Source organism: Xyrauchen texanus, chromosome 3 (genome assembly GCF_025860055.1).
Source record: "Xyrauchen texanus isolate HMW12.3.18 chromosome 3, RBS_HiC_50CHRs, whole genome shotgun sequence".
Classification (NCBI taxonomy): domain Eukaryota; kingdom Metazoa; phylum Chordata; class Actinopteri; order Cypriniformes; family Catostomidae; genus Xyrauchen; species Xyrauchen texanus.
The window spans coordinates 48,434,213-48,452,701 of NC_068278.1; the positions used below are offsets into that span (position 1 = coordinate 48,434,213).

Here is an 18,489-nt window from a genome sequence, read left to right on the forward strand (position 1 = left end):
TATTATTTATATTTATGAAAAGAGCTGAAACAGTGACATAAATAAATTTTTTTACTTCAAGCAATAACATTTCACAATATAAAAAAAAAGAAATATTGTATGTATTCATTCCATCCAAATAAAATGGTAATATGTCTATCAGGCACTTCAGGCAACATTTCTCAGTCACAACTATGTGACAGGTTTATACAGTATGCATCGACAATAAACAGCACTCGAAAAATATATTTTCACTACTTAAATATGTTCACATGTAAGTATAAGAATTACTCAACTTCTCTAAATTTAACAAAAGATAAACATTAGGAATTGGAAAGATGACTACAACTCTATCTAGATTAAAAATAAATTATTTATTATTTCATAATTATGAGTTTATTTTGTTTAAAAAACATCCTGATATACAGTCAACAAAGGCACTTAGAAACAACTGTTTCAGTGGTCTTGGTTCAAAGACACAATCTAGTAAAGGCATGAAATCTGAGGAAAGTAAGCATGGCACAGCACCAGTGGATATACAAATATATTCTCCATTCATCGATTCAGGACACATGACTGCATCCATATGAAAATAAGTATTTCCAGCAGTCAAGTGAAATAATTTAAAAGCATAGGCTAGTGTAGTGTTTTTAAGGGTGTGAATACACAACCAAAATCAAGTCAGTAAAATAGACAGTAGAACATATATTGATAACACTTAATAATAACTTTCATTAATAAGTAATAAAACATTACATAACACTCAACATAACATTAATTCATGTATGTGAAAATATATTCTTCAAATTTCATGACAACTATTTGTGAATGTACATGAACAATTCATTAAGTATTAGCCTAATGAAATATTTGTTAAAAACTGGTTATGAATGTTGATATTAAGTATTACCCTGATATTTGCAAGCATGCAAAGCAAGCTTTTTTTCTCAAGGCACAGTGAATAGCTTTGGTTACAATACTGTCACTTTACTCTAATTATAGTCTTCATACTTTTTGTTTAATACGTTTGTTTAGCCAAATTTCCTGAGGAAGTCCATGCAGCATGTATGTGCGCTTCAGGCATTGGTGAGCCTAAAAATCATATAATCTATTATTCAGTCTCTTCAGTTTATTGTACATCCATCTTTCGGCTTATCCAACAAAAATTACACAAAGGCACAAATGTGAAGCAAAGATAAATACCATGTATATATCAGATTCACTCGTGGCAGGGAGTTCAAGGTAATGTTATGGTGCTCATGTGAGAAAGGTTTGTCCTAACATGTCAGCTGTGAATCACACACAAACAGAAACTGTGCACAAAGATAAGTGAACTATATGATCACTTGACATTTGAAATTGTGCATCTTTAAGATTACGGACCAAAATGTCTCTTTTCCACTTTTGATTTCCTTTCAATGCACTTTACTAATTAAAACTAATCTAAAAGTTGTTAAACCTTACCTACACATAACATTGAGTCTTAATGATGTACTGTATGTTGAGTCTCTGTGTAGTACAAGATTGTGTTGCTCTGTTAAGTTACTGAATGGATGAGATCAGCTGGTAGTGGAGTTGTCCATGGTGGCCAGCAGGTGGCAGATTTTGGCTCTCTGTGAGGGAGTGATGTTTTGTGCCATGTGGATGATGCAGTCCATAGTCACTTCTGGGTTGTCCTGGACTAAGCTAAACACATAATGCCATAAAATTCCATGAGAAAATTGTTTTAAGGACACTTAAATCTCGTGTTTTAATATAGGCCTGCTTTGATAACCACTTAAGGTCCCTGATATACTTCATACGAAATTGATGAACGAACAGGTGTGATTAAGAACAAAATCTGCCCAAAAAAAAGTTTGTTTCCATGGTTCATAATAGCTTGCTGGGGCGAACTTTTAGGAAAACTTCTTACCGGGGGCTTAACACCTTACTGCCATTGGTCCACGTTATCGGGAGGTGTGACATGGAGGCTTACAGCTAATTTAGTTTAGTTGTTCAGTTGTTAGCGAGCTGGTGCAAATTTACCTACATCTGTATGATTGTTTGCGCAGGAACATTTTACAAGTTCATGTCATGCAATATTTTTGTTTCATATGTCTACATATAATCTACTAACATTTTCTCAAGTACCCATTCACTCATGTGCCATCTGCAGCGAAAGACATTCACACCTCTGCCCTAAAGTAAGATACTTTGCCCATTAACACTCTTTAATGCACTAATCTTTGCAATAGCATCAGTCATCATAAATTACAATTACAGTATAATAAAAGTGTAATCAATGCATATTAAAGTAGCATATAGCATGTTAGCGCAATAGCGTCATGAGTTCAGACTGTAAACAAGACAAATTAGAGACAATCTACCGCATATGTATTTCTTTAATTTATCCTTGTGTGGTTAAAACAGCTTCTTTTACTGACCTCATGTGAATTCTAATCATTAATAACACATTTTAATGCCATATTAGCTAAGGTTTTTCATGTATTCTTGAAAGCATCCTCATATTTAAATGTACTTCTAAACACCTCCCAAAGTGGCTCAGCGGCTGTCTAACTGTTCGCAAAACAGTATACCATTGCTCGGCTGTTTCAAACTAGTTTTTACCCATAAACAAAGAGCGAAGAAGTATATCGGGACATTACTGACCATTCACCCTTAGTCACAAATATGTTGGTCATGGTTTTTGTGGTAAATTTTACATGAAAAAGTTTAGGTATGCAACTTCGAATGGCGCAAGCTGATCTTGTTATCTGTTAGCCAATCAGATCGCTCCTATGTGATACGTCAAGCAAACTGGCTCACATGGTGTAAGCTGATAGATCTTTTGTGTTATCAGGTAGCCAATCAACTTTCTCTCTGCCTAATATTTAAATGAGCTCAGTCCGCAAGTAATCTGGTGTCATGATAAATTGAGTCCACCCAGTAAATCGACTCCCTATGGGGGTACACATTTGTAATGCCTGAGCAAAAAACGATCATGTCATTGAAGTCAAGGCTAACTGAAAAACACAAACAATGACACATCTTTAATTTCACAATCTATAACTTCAGTTATATACTATTATGTGTAACTTATGGTTTAAAAGTCATTAAATGTCATATTTACAAAGTTAGAGATTTACATCATAAAAAGGTTTTAAAGGATTTTTACTCAGGCAGTGAATATATTACACTTTAATAGGTCCCTCAGGCAGTGGAACTGCTGGGACATCAGAGGGAGACCCGAGTTTCAGGTTTTCTGTCACGAATTCTCATGACACCGGTTTCACTGTCACGTGCTGCAAGACTTTTTTCTGAAACCCTACTGGGGATTGTATTTATGTCTAATTGTGCTGCAGCATGTCTACATGCTTATCTCATTTTGTCTGTGCATGTTCTAGTAGTAGCAAGTCTCTGTTCTTGCTCTGCAGCAGCGTGGCAGATCTAGTTCGCCAAGACGAATATCAAATCTGAGTGTGAAAATGTACCTGCGAATGTGTTTGAGAGCGTAGTCTCTTTTTAAGTACTTGATGTTCTCTCTAATGACGGAACGTGTTCCTTCCTGCTGTGAGAGATGGCTTTCCAGCCACTCTACCACCACTTTGTTGTTGTCCCACAGGTATGCCTGAAACATCCCATTATCAAACAATCACCAACACCTCACCTGGGATTAAATATAAGCAAATTTACAGTTGTTCAAGTTGAGAAACATAGCTAGCCAGGGTTAGCTTAAATAAAATGTGTGTGTTTTTTAAGTTACAATAATACTATTATCCCAGTTTAAAGGGATAGTTCACCCAAAAATGAAAATTCTCTCATTTACTCACCCTCATGCCATCCCAGATGTGTATGGCTTTCATTCTTTTGCTGAACACAAACATTAGAACAATATCTCAACTCTGTAGGTCCATACAATGCAAGTTAATGATGGATAGAACTTTGAAGCTCTTAAAAGGACATAAGGGCAGCATAAAAGTAATCCATAAAACTCCAGTGGTTTCAGATTAAAATGATTTATTGATTCATATATTAATAAATAAAAGAAAGAACATTTAAAACAGAATCAATACTTAGCCCCCTCTATTTAAATATAAATATACATTTGTCCCCCACATTTATGACTGCTCCGTCGCCCAAAATACAAAGTCTGGGGCAAAGTAAAACTTGAGTGTCCAAAATGTCACACAAATAACTCTAAACCCTCAACCAAAAATCTTGAATCTTAACACACCCCCAAAAGACATGAGTTGTGTCTCCAAATTCTGATTGGCAATGCCAGCAGGTGGGTGTGTCTTTAATCTAGGGGGTCCAGAAAAATCTATGTCAAATCTTCAATTGCATAAAGCGAACCCTTGCATCCCTAGATGCAGACTTGACATTTTTTTAGAATCCTAGTCCACACTCCTTCCTCCAGTACCAAATTCTGTAACCATAAACCATAATCTCTTTATAAAAGTTAAAGCTCCATTCCCCAGACTCTGAATTAGCAGGGAGTAATACACTGATGCCTCATGACCTTTTCCAAAAGCAGTGATCACCTCTCACAAAGCATCTGCCGCCTTAGTGTGTGCTAAGTGTGTGCTAATCCCAAAAACCGAACAGAGCATGTGGCGCAGATGTAAATACCTATAAAACTAAGATCTGGGAATCCCAAAATGATGACCCAAATTCTCAAAAGGTTTCAACACTCCAATCTCATACAGGTCGCGACGTGTAGCAATAGTTCTCCGGTTAGTTTGATCGAAAGGCTTTGCAATGGTAAAATTGGGGCAAGGAATTTCTGTTTAATAGAAAACCAGGGAGCACCTCTCTCAGGTGGAAGCAACCAATGAGCCAAATGTCTGAGACTGAATGCATATTAATAAAACTAAATCTTGGGTAGGCCAAGCCCACCTTTGTCAATCGGCCTATGTAATTTGTTGAAATGTCTGGGACGTTTACCATTCCAAATGAAGGACTTCGCTATGATATCAAATTGCTTGAAATAAGAGAGAGGGACATATATAGGGAGTGACTGTAGCAGGTAGTTGAATTTTGGAATCCAGTTCATTTTAATAACATTAATCTTCCCAATCATCGATAAATATGAAGAAGCCCACCTGTCCACATCACTCGAAATAGTTTTATTAAAGGGTCAAAATTAATCATACAAATTTTCTGTGAATAAAATACCCAAATACTTAATACCCTGTTTGGGCCACTGGAAGGTGCCCGGCTGGAAGGCGTTACTGGACAGTACACTGTCAGAGCCAAAGCTTCGGATTTAGACCAATTGACTATTTATCCTGAGAACTTGGAAAAGGAATTAATAATTCTGTGGAGACACGGCATAGATCTAGTAGGGTCAGAGACAAATAATACAATTTAATCTGCGTAAAGCAGAAGCTTATGCGCCACACCTCCCAAAATCACCCCAGGAAAATCATCCTCCTTTCTTATCACGGCTGCTAATGGGTCCAGGGCAAGACAGAACAAAAATGGGGAAAGAGGGCAACCCTGCCGGGTGAAGAACTGAATCACCAGGGATTCAGGAAACCCAGTGTCTGGTGATGTCTATGCGTTCCAGACTTCAGGCTGTAATTGACTGCAAAGGATTTGCAACCAATTATTATAAAGTGAAAGTTTGATTTATGATTGTTAATCTGTCCCATTACTTTTGGTCCCTTAAAAAGTGGGAGGCACATATATAAACTGTTGTAATTCCTACACCGTTCACCTGATTTGGATGTAAATACCCTCAAATTAAAGCTGAAAGTCTGCAGTTAAAGCACATCTTGTTCGTTTCATTTCAAATCCATTGTGGTGGTGTATAGAGACAAAAAGATTAGATTTGTGTTGATGTCCCAATATTTATGGACCTGACTGTATTACAGTGAGTTCCTCCAAGTCAGCAACAACCTTCGTCAGCATCACAAACATGTTAGACAGTTGACGCTGGATTTCTGCTCTTGCCATGCCATCCAAATCAAGTCCCCGGTCTGCAGGCCTATCAGAGGTTTCATCTTGATCACGCAAGTGTCTTTTAATGTCTCCAGAGCCCAAGGATTTTGACTTCTTTGCCATGTTTACCTCAAAGAGCAAATGTGTAACTGAGTGTATCGAATTTCATCGGATTATAACATGAAAAAATATTAAGAAAAATAGCAAAGTGCGCAGAGCGTCACCGAGTCTCGACGACTCCAGTGGTTTAATCCATGTCTTCTGAAGCAATATGATGGGTGTGGGTGAGAAACAAATCAATATTTAAGTAATTTGTTTTACCATTAAGTCTCCTCACTGCCCAGTAGGTGGCGATATGCACGAAGAATATGAATTACCAAAAACAAAACAAGAAGAATGTGAAAGTGGAGATTTATGGTAATAAAGGACTTCAATATTGACCTGTTTCTCACCCACACCTTTCATATTGCTTCAGAAGAGAGCTGAGATATTCTTTGAAAAATATTTGTTTGTGTTCTGCAGAAAAAAGAAAGTCATACACATCTGGGATAGCATGAGGGTGAGTAAATAATGAAAGAATTTTCATTTTGAGGAGTGTTTGGGCAAACCAGTTTTGAGAAAAACTATTTTGGCAGTTCTTGTCACAAGTGGCACTGAAATAATACACTTCACTTTTCAGGAGTTCAATCGATGTAATCTTATGCAAACCTAGACTATATACTGCTAACTTACTGGCAATACGATTTCTGATCCCAAACTGACAAGTGTCTGAATCTACCACATCTTTGACTTCAGAAAGAATAGGCATTTTCATTTGTTTTTTAATCAGGTATGAATTAACTTTTCTTACATTTACAGTTCCTTCTGTCTCCACAAACCACCGCCGCAGCATGGACTGAATGTGTCCGTTACTCAGGTCCTTGTTTGCCTGCACAATCTCCTTCTTTACCACCTCCTCCAACAGCAGTCGCCGCAGACGCCAGTAAAAAAATGACCTAGCATTCTTCCAGTCCAGAATGTCCTGACAACACATGGTTTAACGATTGTGAAAAAGCAGAATGGCCCATTATATTCCTGTATTTCTTTGATAGGATCCACAGCACTATTACTGTTTAACTTTTCCTTCATAGAGAGGACACACTGTCCAGACAGTGACATATGGAGACTTAAATGCCTAATATTTTGGTTTCTTGTGTTCATACCATAATAACACCCTTTTCCTGCATTCTCCCCGGTGTATCATGAAGGTCCACAAATTGCACTGCCACCTGGTGGTAGATGGGAAGAAGGAACTCCTCTCTGGCCTTCAGTTTGGCCTCCAAATCTTTACACTCCTGGACAGACAACTCCGGCTTGCCTACACTCAGTTCAACAGTAGACAGTGTGTCAGGCAAATCAGCAAGTAGAATTCCTGGGGCAGTGAGGAATGATTTGTTTAAGTGAGAATATTGAACATACCAAGCTGCTCAGCCAGGTGTTGATACACAGAATCAATCCTCCGAATGGTCTTTAGCAGATCTTTCTTTCTAAACTTTATCTCCACTGTGCCCTCTGCCTCCAGAACACCCCCTCTGAAGAAAAGCAGAGAGGAATTAAAAGGAGCAAGTCAAATAATTAGAGCTGTTAGAGAAGAACTGAGAAAACAGGGTAGCTGTGTTCCTGGCACACCTGCTCTCACGATCTGCATAGAGCTCCATGTGTTGAAGGTTGATAGTGGGGTCGATGACGACCCATGATCCTCCTCTCAGCTCAGCATGGGGAGGGATGTAGACCAGTACAGGCTGGCTGAACTCTCGCAATGCATCAACGATATAAGCACCAAACTTCAGGACCTGGTCATACATATCTGAAATACACAGGGTGCAGGTTCAGAGAAACCATCTCCAAACATCTTTGTCAAGTCAAGCTTTTTATTATCACTGTACAAGTACTAAGAAATGTTTTATGTAATCAAGCAAGTAATTTTTGGACAATTAAGCAAGATGAAAAATCAGCTTTGAACCTTTCATTCCTCCAGAGAAGCCTCTCCAGTTGGCAAACACCATAAGTGGAAGTTTTTCCCTGTTGAAATCCTCTATGACCTGTGCAGTTTTATAGGCAGAGTCTGGGAACCATACCTGACCAGCCTGCTGAAGAAGCTGAAAAAGAGACTGTTTTGAAACCATTTATTTCCATACCGATAACAAAACATGAGATACATGTATAAAGCCCAAAGTATACAGTACAGGACAAAGGATGCAAATCTCATCATCAGCAGTGTGCTCGAGCACTGAACGAGTACAGCCTGATTTTTCAAACCGTGTGTCTTTGAACACGCAGAATGGGCATGTGCCTGGAATTATTTGCTCTAATTAGAGGGTCCATAAGGTGGAAACCTGCACATTTGAGCCGCTGCTGTCACAAAGAAGCACTAAAAGATGTAATAGCTGGTAAACATCAGGAGGCGAAGTTAAAAACAACAACAGTGTATGTGCAAGTCAAGAGCGCATGTATGAGGAGGTCAGCAGATACCTGCATTTGTAAAACTCGAGTCTGAAGAAATATAAAGATATCTTTATGGGTCTAAACTCATGAGAGATATAGTCTGATGTTTTATAGTAGTTGTAGGGCACATGCACTAACCATCTGTGAATGTGCACACCTTCATATGGAGTATACTTTGACAGGCTAAGCGTTCGTGTCAGAACTTTGGTAAAAGTATACACTGGGCTTTACTAACAGCAAACAGAGAAAACATTTATCATGTATCCCATTGTTAAACACAAGGAAGCCATTTAGGATCCACAGTAAGGGCCTATAGGTTTTTCCTGTAAAGCATGTCAGGACTTTTACCCTAGCCTCTGAGTCCAAGTTGGCTGGATCAGCAGGAATGGCAACCTCAACAGTGCGGGTCTCCACAGCAATAACCCCAAGAGGAATCCCACCAAGCCTGTATGACATTCACAGTCTCACTCAACTCAAAACACTTTCAAGCAAGAATGAGTTCTACACAGGCTCAGTTGATTCTGAGATAATTATAATTAAACAATGAAAAGATTAGTGTTTAACTAACCTGGCACGCCCCACTACTACTGTCTGAGCCCAGGTCGCCATCACCTCCAAAAATGTACCATGGTCAAAGAATCCATTCTGCCACGCTCCTTTCACAGCTATCAACACAAGTTCAATTACAAACACATAAGGTCAGGGTATGGAATTCTGGACATGAAACATTAACCTGAGCTCTTGCACAGATCTAGAGTCTAATTGTGCTCATTATTTGATACTTACTGGGATGGGGTCGTCCACAGAGCAGCCAGCGAGGATCATAAGGGGCTTTTGTGGGAACGAAATCTATCAGTCTCTCTACTGGATCAGTGGGAGGCATTATCGGAACTGGACTTTGATTGCTCTAAATGATAATACAAATACAGTATAAACTGAGGTTAATAAATATGAAAAACATGCTATGACAATCAACACAAAATATATTTTATAGCCTTTTGTCCATCAGCTTAAAATAAGTTTAGAGCAAAATCAACTAAAACTTTATACCTTGGGCATATAAGAAAGCCACTGTAGAATTGTGAGCACTCCTTCAAAGTCATCTGGCACAATGGTGTGCGTCACTCCATTGTTGTGCATGATCTGAACCCCTCCCAGCTGGTTATTGGAGGTGTAGACTTCACGACCCAGCACCTTCAAGAAATCACATCAAAGAAATATGTTCAGAATTCAAAGAAAATAGTTGAATTACAGTTAATTCATCTGTCCTGAAAAAGAAAAATTAACCCACAAAAATGACACTGTACAGTATAAGGTGTAACTCTAGATGTGAAATGGAAAAAAGGTTGAAATTCCACACCTTGTTTAGTGCTCCTGCCCCAGTCAGGATTATGTGGGAGTTTTCCACTTGAATTACTCTCTGCCCCAGACGCACAAGATATGCCCCAATTCCTATGGCACGACATGTTACCTAGAAGAACACCAAATATTCTAAACTGAATTACATGTCCAAAGCAGATGCAAAATCTACATATCATGTATCTATTGCAAATGGTTAGATGACACATTTTAGGTTAAAATATATAAGAGTAATACATATTTTAGGAGATGTGAATGGTCACCATTCCTTTTAAGTTTTTTGTTTTGTCTTTATATTTTGTTTTTAATAACCTTTTAATAAGTCTGCATGTCCACTTAGCCCTTGAAGTGGAAATGATAAACAGATTGTAAAGGGTAAAAAAATGTAGCTTGCTGTCCGTAAAGTACAGGCCTGAGCATGCAGGCTTTAAGCGTGCAGCTTGGCTCGAGCTCTAGGCCGGACTACTTAACTGAAGTTAGTTGAAGATTAGTAATGAAGGAGCAGCTGAGGAGGTGGAGGGATGCTGGAAGAATTGTCACAGGATAGAGTAAGTAGCTGCTTATGTACACTTTGCATTGTGATTGATAGGACTAACTTGACAAGCTCCTCCCAAACCTTCCTTTTGAACTTCATTTAGCTTATCGCACGCAGTTCACATAAATAGTTGTGCAATGTCACAAAATAACCTAATAAAAGCACAAATATTCTATGTAGTCTCAATTAATATGAGGTCTTTCAGCACTGCAAGACCAATATCAACACTACAACAGTTTGTCTAAAAATACAACATTGTGGTCACCAAATACAAACATTCTTGGTTTCATCGAAACAAAGTCTACCTTATCTACACTAGGCGCACGTTCAAAGTGAATAATTTATACCATTTATTTTTCTTGTTGGCAGGAGTAACGTCAGTGCGTGCAGCACAATGGAATGGGAAATCCATTTACTGTCGGCAGACTCGGCACAACGCTTCAAGATTAGAGAGCTTAATTGATTATAATGGGACCTAATTGCTTTTGATGTGACGCTCATGTCCATTGTATACAAGGTGTTAAAATACTGAAATCTATCTGAAATCATTATGGAGAGGTTTTAAATCTCACCATGCTAATGGTTATGACTTCCTTATAGGCCTGAGAAGTTTCTCCAGCAATAGTGCCTGAACCCCTCAGATTCTCCACTCCAAGACCCTCTTCCTTCCCTATGATATCTGTGATGATGTACCTGAGACATTCACACAAAAATAGCATTTATTCAAACACATAAGAGATATATAGAGAGGTGTTTGGGATTAGATCATTCCAATAATTATGAATCAAGTGGAACAGCCTTGTCAGTTTTAGCTTTAAAAAAATCACTGGATTACCTGGACTCTCCTCCCTCTTCTACATGCCGACAGTGCACAGAGTTAGTGGAACTAATGCGCGTGTAGTCCTGAGGGGTTAGATAGAGGTACTTAAAACCCTGCAGGGGTAAAACAGAACAATGGAGTGAGACGCAAGCTTCAAAATGTAATGTGCACTTATTTGATTTTACACTGTAACTCCAAGAAGCATTGGCTCACCTTATAGGGGTCATCAGGGTCAATCCATGCCACCTGAAACATGTGGCGGATCTCCTCCGCCAGGCCGATTCGAGCTCCACTATTGGCTGAGATGTAGATGCGTGGAATGCCCTCTGCTCTGGCCAACTCAGAGGCCAGTAAAAACAGCTGATCCTCCTGAGGTCCAAATGAGCCAATCATATGAGTAATATCATTACAGATAACAATGATATCCCGCCCCTCTGGGTACTCTGGAGTTTTCATCTTCATCCGGAAGGCCACCATTCCAACCTGGAAGGGGAGGACAAATATGACTATCATAGCGATAAGATACTGTTTTCTTGTCTACGATAATGACATTCACACATTTTTTCTTCAGGGGGCAACAAGAAATACAAATTATTTTACAGGTCTGATGCATGCATACCTTTTCCAAAAATTCAACAGATAATTAGAACCATGTAACACTGGGATCTACACTTAGAATCCTCAGAAAACTGCTGAAGGAATATTTAAAAATTAAGTGGACAATTCTCCACACCTCGTTGTCTCCAGGGAGTCTGTTCAATTGAACAAGTCTGCCCTGGGAATCTAGGACCAGTTCATTACACATCAAAACATCTTTAGGGTAGCTGTCTCCTGGTCCCCAAAGCTTAAACAAGGCCTAATAGCAGGAAAAACGAACAAAGGGGCATTAAATATTGCACATAAGCCTGTGAAAATAACTCTATGAGAACATGACTACCAAAAACAGGTCTTAGCTTTACAGTAAATCATCTCACCTGTCTGAACATCTCAGGGAAATCGTAGACATACGTGGTGCCAAGGCTCTGAGCCTGGAAGCGTTTTGCCTGCAGCAGGTCTTTTGTGACATATGGAGTGTTGATTAGCATGCCATGCAGTGGGCCTTGTTTGTCTCCATATGACTGGAACATTATCTGCAAAACAGGAATACAGGTAAAAAAAAAACATTATAATGTGACACATAAAAACAATAGGAAGTTAAATTCTCTATTTAGTGATATGAAATAATGGGAGACAGAGCTGAGTAATATGAGAACAGCTTAGGCATCTTGCTGTGACGATACTTTCTTCAAAGCTCTATTGTCTAGTAGTGCTTGCCAAGTGACCCCACTGATATTGTGTTATATTAGAATAGCAATATGACAATAAGAGAATCTCCATATCTCAATAAGAATCTAAACCTCAATAAGAGATGAATACACCACAATAATAATGTATACATATTTGTTAGACTGATTCTGCACAATAGTAAAACAATATTAAGTCTGTGGAGTCAATATTATCAAAGTTTGAACTTTGCCCTTAAACAATCAAAGGTAGGGCTATATAATCTACCGAAAAATGCAGTGTGTGATTTCACAGACAAATCAAATGGCTGTGCAGCAATTTGTCTAGCATTGTGCAAATGTTCATGTTTCAGAATTGTGCAAATCATATAGTGAAGAAGTAACACACTTATCCTTCCATTTCCTATTACAATGGTCTAGGCAGAACTCACTCTTTCTCCCAGATGCAGGTACATTTAATCTAAGCACAAATGTAACATTTCAAGCAGATTGTTTATTAAGCTAAACTGCTGACCCTGATTTGTGGTGGGAAGAAAATGGTCATCTGAAGAAACAATATCAACTACAAAGCATATTAACAAACAAAGTTCTGTGAACCAGCAATTGTTTTGTCTGAGACAATTTACAAATAAACTCTTGGCCCTGTGCTGTGGTGTTTTTTTCTTTTTATGTATCTTTCGCAATCTCACTCAAAAGTTATTTGGAAATGAATATTCCTTAATCTGTCTGTGATAAAGTACCCAAATTAATTTGAATTCGATACATTTACTGTCCTATGCTAATGCATAATATGCACCATTTGGTGTGATCTGCAACTGTTACAATGAAATTTAAATGACTAGACAGTGGATGTGGACCATACCTGTCCTGCGGTTGGGTCAGTGACCTCCTTGTATAGGCTGATGTCCAGGTAGTAGCCGGACTCATTGGTAAGAAAGAGGCGGATGGGAATGGCATCTCCAGTGGTGGTGTGACGAATGTTGATCTTCAGCTCAGCCTGGAGCACACGAAGCTTCCACAGACGACTGCCGTACCGCATCACCATGGAGCGAACAGACTCCTCTATCTGCAGAAAGAGAGAAAAACCTCATGGGTACCTAGAAAATATTCAGAAATAACAGGAACAATAACGATGCTCACCTGCAGTTAAAAATTACACTCAATAAGTAGACATGTGGTTAATAGTTTCAAGAGTTTTATGATGGGAAGAGGAGATGTCTCCACAATGTAATGGCATGTTTTCAAGGGTGCTAACCTTAGAGGGGTCCATGATAACAGTGGGCACAAAGTTGAGGAAGATGTGGTTACAATCAGTGCGAGTAGGTGTATTACTGAAGGCAACCTCAAGCTCATCCATAGCCTCTAGCAACAGCCTCTCACCCTCGTTCTGCAGGTACTCAAACGAGGCCTCCTACAGAGGAAGATAAAGATGGAGCACCCCAAAATGGTAAGCAACCATTGTAATCCTTTAGTAAGGACATAAACTCACTGGTTCTACACAGAGAGCTACGAATTCTCAAAAGGATTAAAATAGCTTAAAAATGGATGTTGGTAACCTTGGTGATGAGGTCTGAGTGGCGAATTATTGCTCTGATGAAGAAACGATAGTCGGTGACCTCTGCCCCCTCTTCCACACGAGCAGCACCCAGATACAAGTGCATCTTGTGGTTGGCACAGGGCACAGCTGTCAGGCCAAAGTTACGCATACGATTCAGCTCAAGCTGGAAAGCCAGTGCAGGCTCCAGATTACGATATATTCTGTCCTCATGAAACTAGAGAGTGAAGAGAGAGCAAAAGAAAGACAATGTTTCTCTGTCAGTGCCTTTAAAAAGGTCCAAACTGGTTCTTTAGAAGATGGAGATGGGGCACTGCAATAATATAAGCTGTTAAAGTTGTCTTTAATATCTTGAGCAGTGTTTCCAGAGTGATGTCTCAATGAATGGTATGTTTTCTATCTGCAGGTCTTAAAGTATGGACTATTCTTTCCACCTTTTTATGAAAACAGTTGTTTCACGATTTATAAAAGTAACCTGTATTAATTTTCTGATCTCCATTGTTTTGCAATCACATTTTTAGCGGATAATGTAATATTCAGCATATTGACTACCAAATAAAAAAAACATTGCCGAGCCAACATGCAATGGCTGTCTTTTGATGACATGTCAGAATTTAAGGAGCAAGTAAATGATGGCCCAAGGTTAGTTATATGGATATCATTAACTAAGTTGTTATGACAGCCAACAACAGCACACGATGAGCCTGAACAAATTTTTACTCAAACTAACACTTAAAATTGTTCTCCATCTGGATTGCTTGTTTAAGTTGTTTTTAAATTGGTTCTTATGGAGACCAAAAAAAAAAGTCCAGAGGCCATCAGACACATCATGGTTTGTGTTGTTGTAGGCGAGTTGATAAAAAATAGTGTTACAAATATGGTACATCAGGTTCTCCTTGATATTTGGGTTTCACTATAATGTGCATTTTTAAATGATCAATCAATAAAATCATCACTTACTTCATCTCTGGCCCTGAAGGTGAAGAACTTAGGGAACTCTCGCTTTGGGGGGGGGAACAGGCAAATTAGAATTTTAATCAATCTCTGACTTTTGATCAAATTAAATTTAAAAACAATTGCACACATTTGTGCATGTAAGCTTTCACCTTTTGTGCAATTAAAAATGTGACCCTTCTGATTCCATACTCATAGAGCAGGGATTTCTGAAATTAGGACATAGAGAGTAGAGTCAGTGAACCATCACACACACAACCAAAAAGACAAGTGTCTAATTAAGACATCTTACTTTGGACTGAGCAAAGGCTGTGAAAGCTGTGACTAAAGCATCATCATCTTCAGTGTCAGCTTGTTTAAGTGACACATTTATGATGTGAATGGGGTTTTCCTTCATGTTCTGAAATAGAGAGAGAAAGGAAAATTAATCAACTTCAAGTACTGTGAAAATGTGGTGAAAACACAGACAACCCAGACAAAAAATGTATAGTGACTGAATGGAGTTCTCCGTATGTTTAGTGTAGGGATCAACTTTGTCTCAGATGTTTTTCTTAACATTTCTGAAAATAATGTAAAAAAGACTTACAGCAAGAGTATAGAGCTATTCAATTAATGTGGATAGCATAACCCAGATCATTTGGTCTTAGAATAATTTTATGAGAACTCTTTGAGTTCATTTTGAAATCTCTGACTTTTAATGCAGTCATTTTGACAAATCTGAGCACAATTTGAGACATTGTTGAAAACTCTTCTGAAACTCCTATGGAGACATGTGAAAGATTACTAGGTTCTTTTTCTCAAGAGAAAAATCTGAGAAGTTGAACACTTAAGCAAAATCTCCATTTGTTCTCAGGTTAAACTCATTGATTTATAGTAGAAACAATTATAATTATTACGTACTAAATAAATAAAAAAATAATCTCTTGCTTCATTTCTTCAGTCTCACCTTACAGTTTTCCTCATCGCAAAAGCTGGAACAGGCCTCAGAGAACAGAGAACTTTCACACAGTGGATCAGCAAATCGGAAGATCACTTCATCAAAACACCTACAATACAATTTAATTACAGATATGATCAAATCTGATAATAATAATGTCTGAATATATGAATATATTTTTGTAATATATATATATTTATACAACTTTATTCTCAAAAATATTAACAGACTTCACCTTTTGAAGTGATCAAAGCTATGGAAGGCGACCATTGCTCCCATCCTCTGACAGGGGGGTGAAAGCGCCCCCTCCAGGAAGTGATCACTACCATGTCGACCCATGGACTCAAATTCCCTCGATCCATTCATAGGAACAGACACTCTGAGAGGAGGAGAGGATGATAATGACTGTGTGCGCGCACACGTATGTGTGTGTGTGTGTGTGTGTGTGTGTGTGTGTACGTTTTTACACTACAGCCGTGGCCCACACACACACAGATATATATATACATAGAGTATATAACTGTGGCCAAAAGTATTGGCAATGACATACATTTTGTGTTTTGCAAAGTTTGCTGCTTCAGTATTTGTAGATAATTTTTTAATGTGTTTCTATGGTATACTGGAAAACAATGAAAAGCATTACATAAGTTTTAAAGGCTTTTATTGGCAAAAATATTCAATATATGCAAAGAGTCAATATTTACAGTGCTGACCCTTGTTCTTCATAAACCTGACTGATGGAGATCCATTCTTGCCTTATTAGTGCTCGCAGTTGATCACAATTTATGGACTTCTGTTTGTCCACTAACCTTTTGAGGATTGACCACAGGTTTTCTATGGGATTAAGATGCCTGGCCACGGATCCAAAATTTCAATATAATGATCTCCGAGCCACTTCATTATCACTCTTGCCTTGTGACATGGTGCTCCATCATGCTGGGAAATGCACGGATCATCACCAAATTGCTCCTGGATTGTTGGGAGAAGTTGCTCTTGCAGGACGTTTTTATACCATTCTTTATTCATGTCAGCGTTTTTGGGCAGAATTGTGAGAGAGCCCACTCCCTTAGATGAAAAGCAACCCCACATATGGATGGTCTCAGGATGCTTCACTGTTGGCACGACACAGGACTCATGGTAGCGTTCACCTTTTCTTCTCCGGGCTATCGATTTTCCAGATGTCTCAAACAGTCGGAAGGGGGCTTCAGAGAAAATAACTTTGCACCAGTCTTCTGCGGTCCAATTCTTGTACTTCCTGCAGAACTTCAGTCTGTCCTTGATGTTTTTCTTGGAGAGGAGTGGCCATTGTCCAAAACTCTTCGCCTCACTGTGCGTGCAGATGCACTCACACCAACCTGCTGCCAATATTGAGCAAGCTCTGCACTGGTGGTGACACGATTCCGTAGCTGACTCCTCAGGAGGAGACAGTCCTGGCGCTTTCTGGACACTCTGGGACGTCCTGAAGCCTTCTTCACTGCAGTTGAACCTCTGTCCTTGAAGTTCTTGATGATCCGGTAAATGGTTCTTTCAGGTGCAATATTCTTTGCAGCAATTTCCTTGCATGCAAGACCATTTTGATGCAAAGCAATGATGGCTGCACATCTTTCTTTAGAGGTTACCATTGCTAACAAGAACACAATGATTGGAAGCACTTCTTCCCTCCTTTTACATTAATCAGTCTGCTCTTATAATCCAATCAGAATGATAGAGTGATTTCACCTGACTAGTACTCGTTCACACTTTCCCAGGCGCTGCTGATGTGATTAGTGAAATTATGTTAGCTGGTCATTATGTGCCAGATCCAAAAAAAAAATTACATTTTGGTTTTTGTGATAAAGTAAATTTTTGGGGCCAATGAAGCTTTTTGCAATTATTTAAAATGCATCTGATCACTCTGCACAATAATCTAGAAACAATATGTGAATCAACACCACAACAACTGAAGCAGAAAACTTAAAAAGTGAAACACAAAATTTAACTCACTGCCAATATTTTTGGCCACGGCTTTACATTGTTGGGACCAGCCAGTTGTCCCCACAAGGGAAATAGATTATTAAACATGCTAAACAATATTTTTTTGAAAATGTAAAACTGCAAAAAGGTTTCCGTGAGGGTTAGGGGATAGAAATGATTCTTAGATCTGTATAAAATACATAAAATGCATTTAAGTCTATGGAGAGTCCCCACAATGACATAAAAACAAGTTTGTGTGTATGTGTGGGAGAGTGAGTGAGTGAAAATGTAAAAAGGTAAATGAGGGGAATTACTGTATGTGTGTCAATTATAGGTAGACAGGATAAACTAATGTCATAATGCTGAAAGGAAAAGGCATAATAACGGCCTGTTTGACTGAAAAAATACTCACTAATCTGTGTTGATTGGAAGCAAGGCCAATATAAGCTTTCAGAATTATAAAAAAATTACCAATTGTGCAGTCCATCAAATCCAAATGAAAACAATTACAAATATTTTACCATCTAGGCAACAAATTGTTGCACCCAGCATGCATTGCTGCAGACATTATATGTGGTACTGCACACACAAAGCTGACTTATGGGCAGGGAGGAGCAGTACTCTACCTGTTCAAAGTAGGAATGCTCCCTCTGAAATGAGAGCAGGTGATTGTTAGCATGGGATCATCATCCTCTAACTTTGGATCTC

The 18,489-nt window shown here is 38.6% G+C and overlaps 1 protein-coding gene across 2 annotated transcripts in view; it reads right to left on the reverse strand.

Moving 5' to 3' along the window:
* Nucleotides 1-115: 115 nt before the first annotated feature.
* Nucleotides 116-18,489, reverse strand: part of LOC127622422 (acetyl-CoA carboxylase 2-like) — a 39,675-nt gene continuing 21,301 nt past the window's right edge. For both annotated transcript variants that reach the window (XM_052096531.1, XM_052096539.1), the window contains 26 exons: nt 18,408-18,431; nt 16,064-16,207; nt 15,838-15,937; nt 15,184-15,291; nt 15,044-15,100; nt 14,898-14,939; nt 13,939-14,154; nt 13,638-13,793; nt 13,245-13,448; nt 12,074-12,229; nt 11,833-11,955; nt 11,313-11,582; nt 11,115-11,212; nt 10,852-10,972; nt 9,746-9,856; nt 9,436-9,579; nt 9,172-9,292; nt 8,954-9,050; nt 8,734-8,830; nt 7,904-8,039; nt 7,570-7,747; nt 7,360-7,472; nt 7,104-7,258; nt 6,752-6,922; nt 3,450-3,586; nt 116-1,665 (listed from right to left, as the gene is read on the reverse strand). In XM_052096531.1, the coding sequence (XP_051952491.1) occupies nt 1,539-1,665; nt 3,450-3,586; nt 6,752-6,922; nt 7,104-7,258; nt 7,360-7,472; nt 7,570-7,747; nt 7,904-8,039; nt 8,734-8,830; nt 8,954-9,050; nt 9,172-9,292; nt 9,436-9,579; nt 9,746-9,856; nt 10,852-10,972; nt 11,115-11,212; nt 11,313-11,582; nt 11,833-11,955; nt 12,074-12,229; nt 13,245-13,448; nt 13,638-13,793; nt 13,939-14,154; nt 14,898-14,939; nt 15,044-15,100; nt 15,184-15,291; nt 15,838-15,937; nt 16,064-16,207; nt 18,408-18,431 (3,406 nt within the window). In that variant the 3' untranslated portion in view covers nt 116-1,538. The remainder of the gene's footprint in view (nt 1,666-3,449; nt 3,587-6,751; nt 6,923-7,103; nt 7,259-7,359; nt 7,473-7,569; nt 7,748-7,903; nt 8,040-8,733; nt 8,831-8,953; nt 9,051-9,171; nt 9,293-9,435; nt 9,580-9,745; nt 9,857-10,851; nt 10,973-11,114; nt 11,213-11,312; nt 11,583-11,832; nt 11,956-12,073; nt 12,230-13,244; nt 13,449-13,637; nt 13,794-13,938; nt 14,155-14,897; nt 14,940-15,043; nt 15,101-15,183; nt 15,292-15,837; nt 15,938-16,063; nt 16,208-18,407; nt 18,432-18,489) is intronic.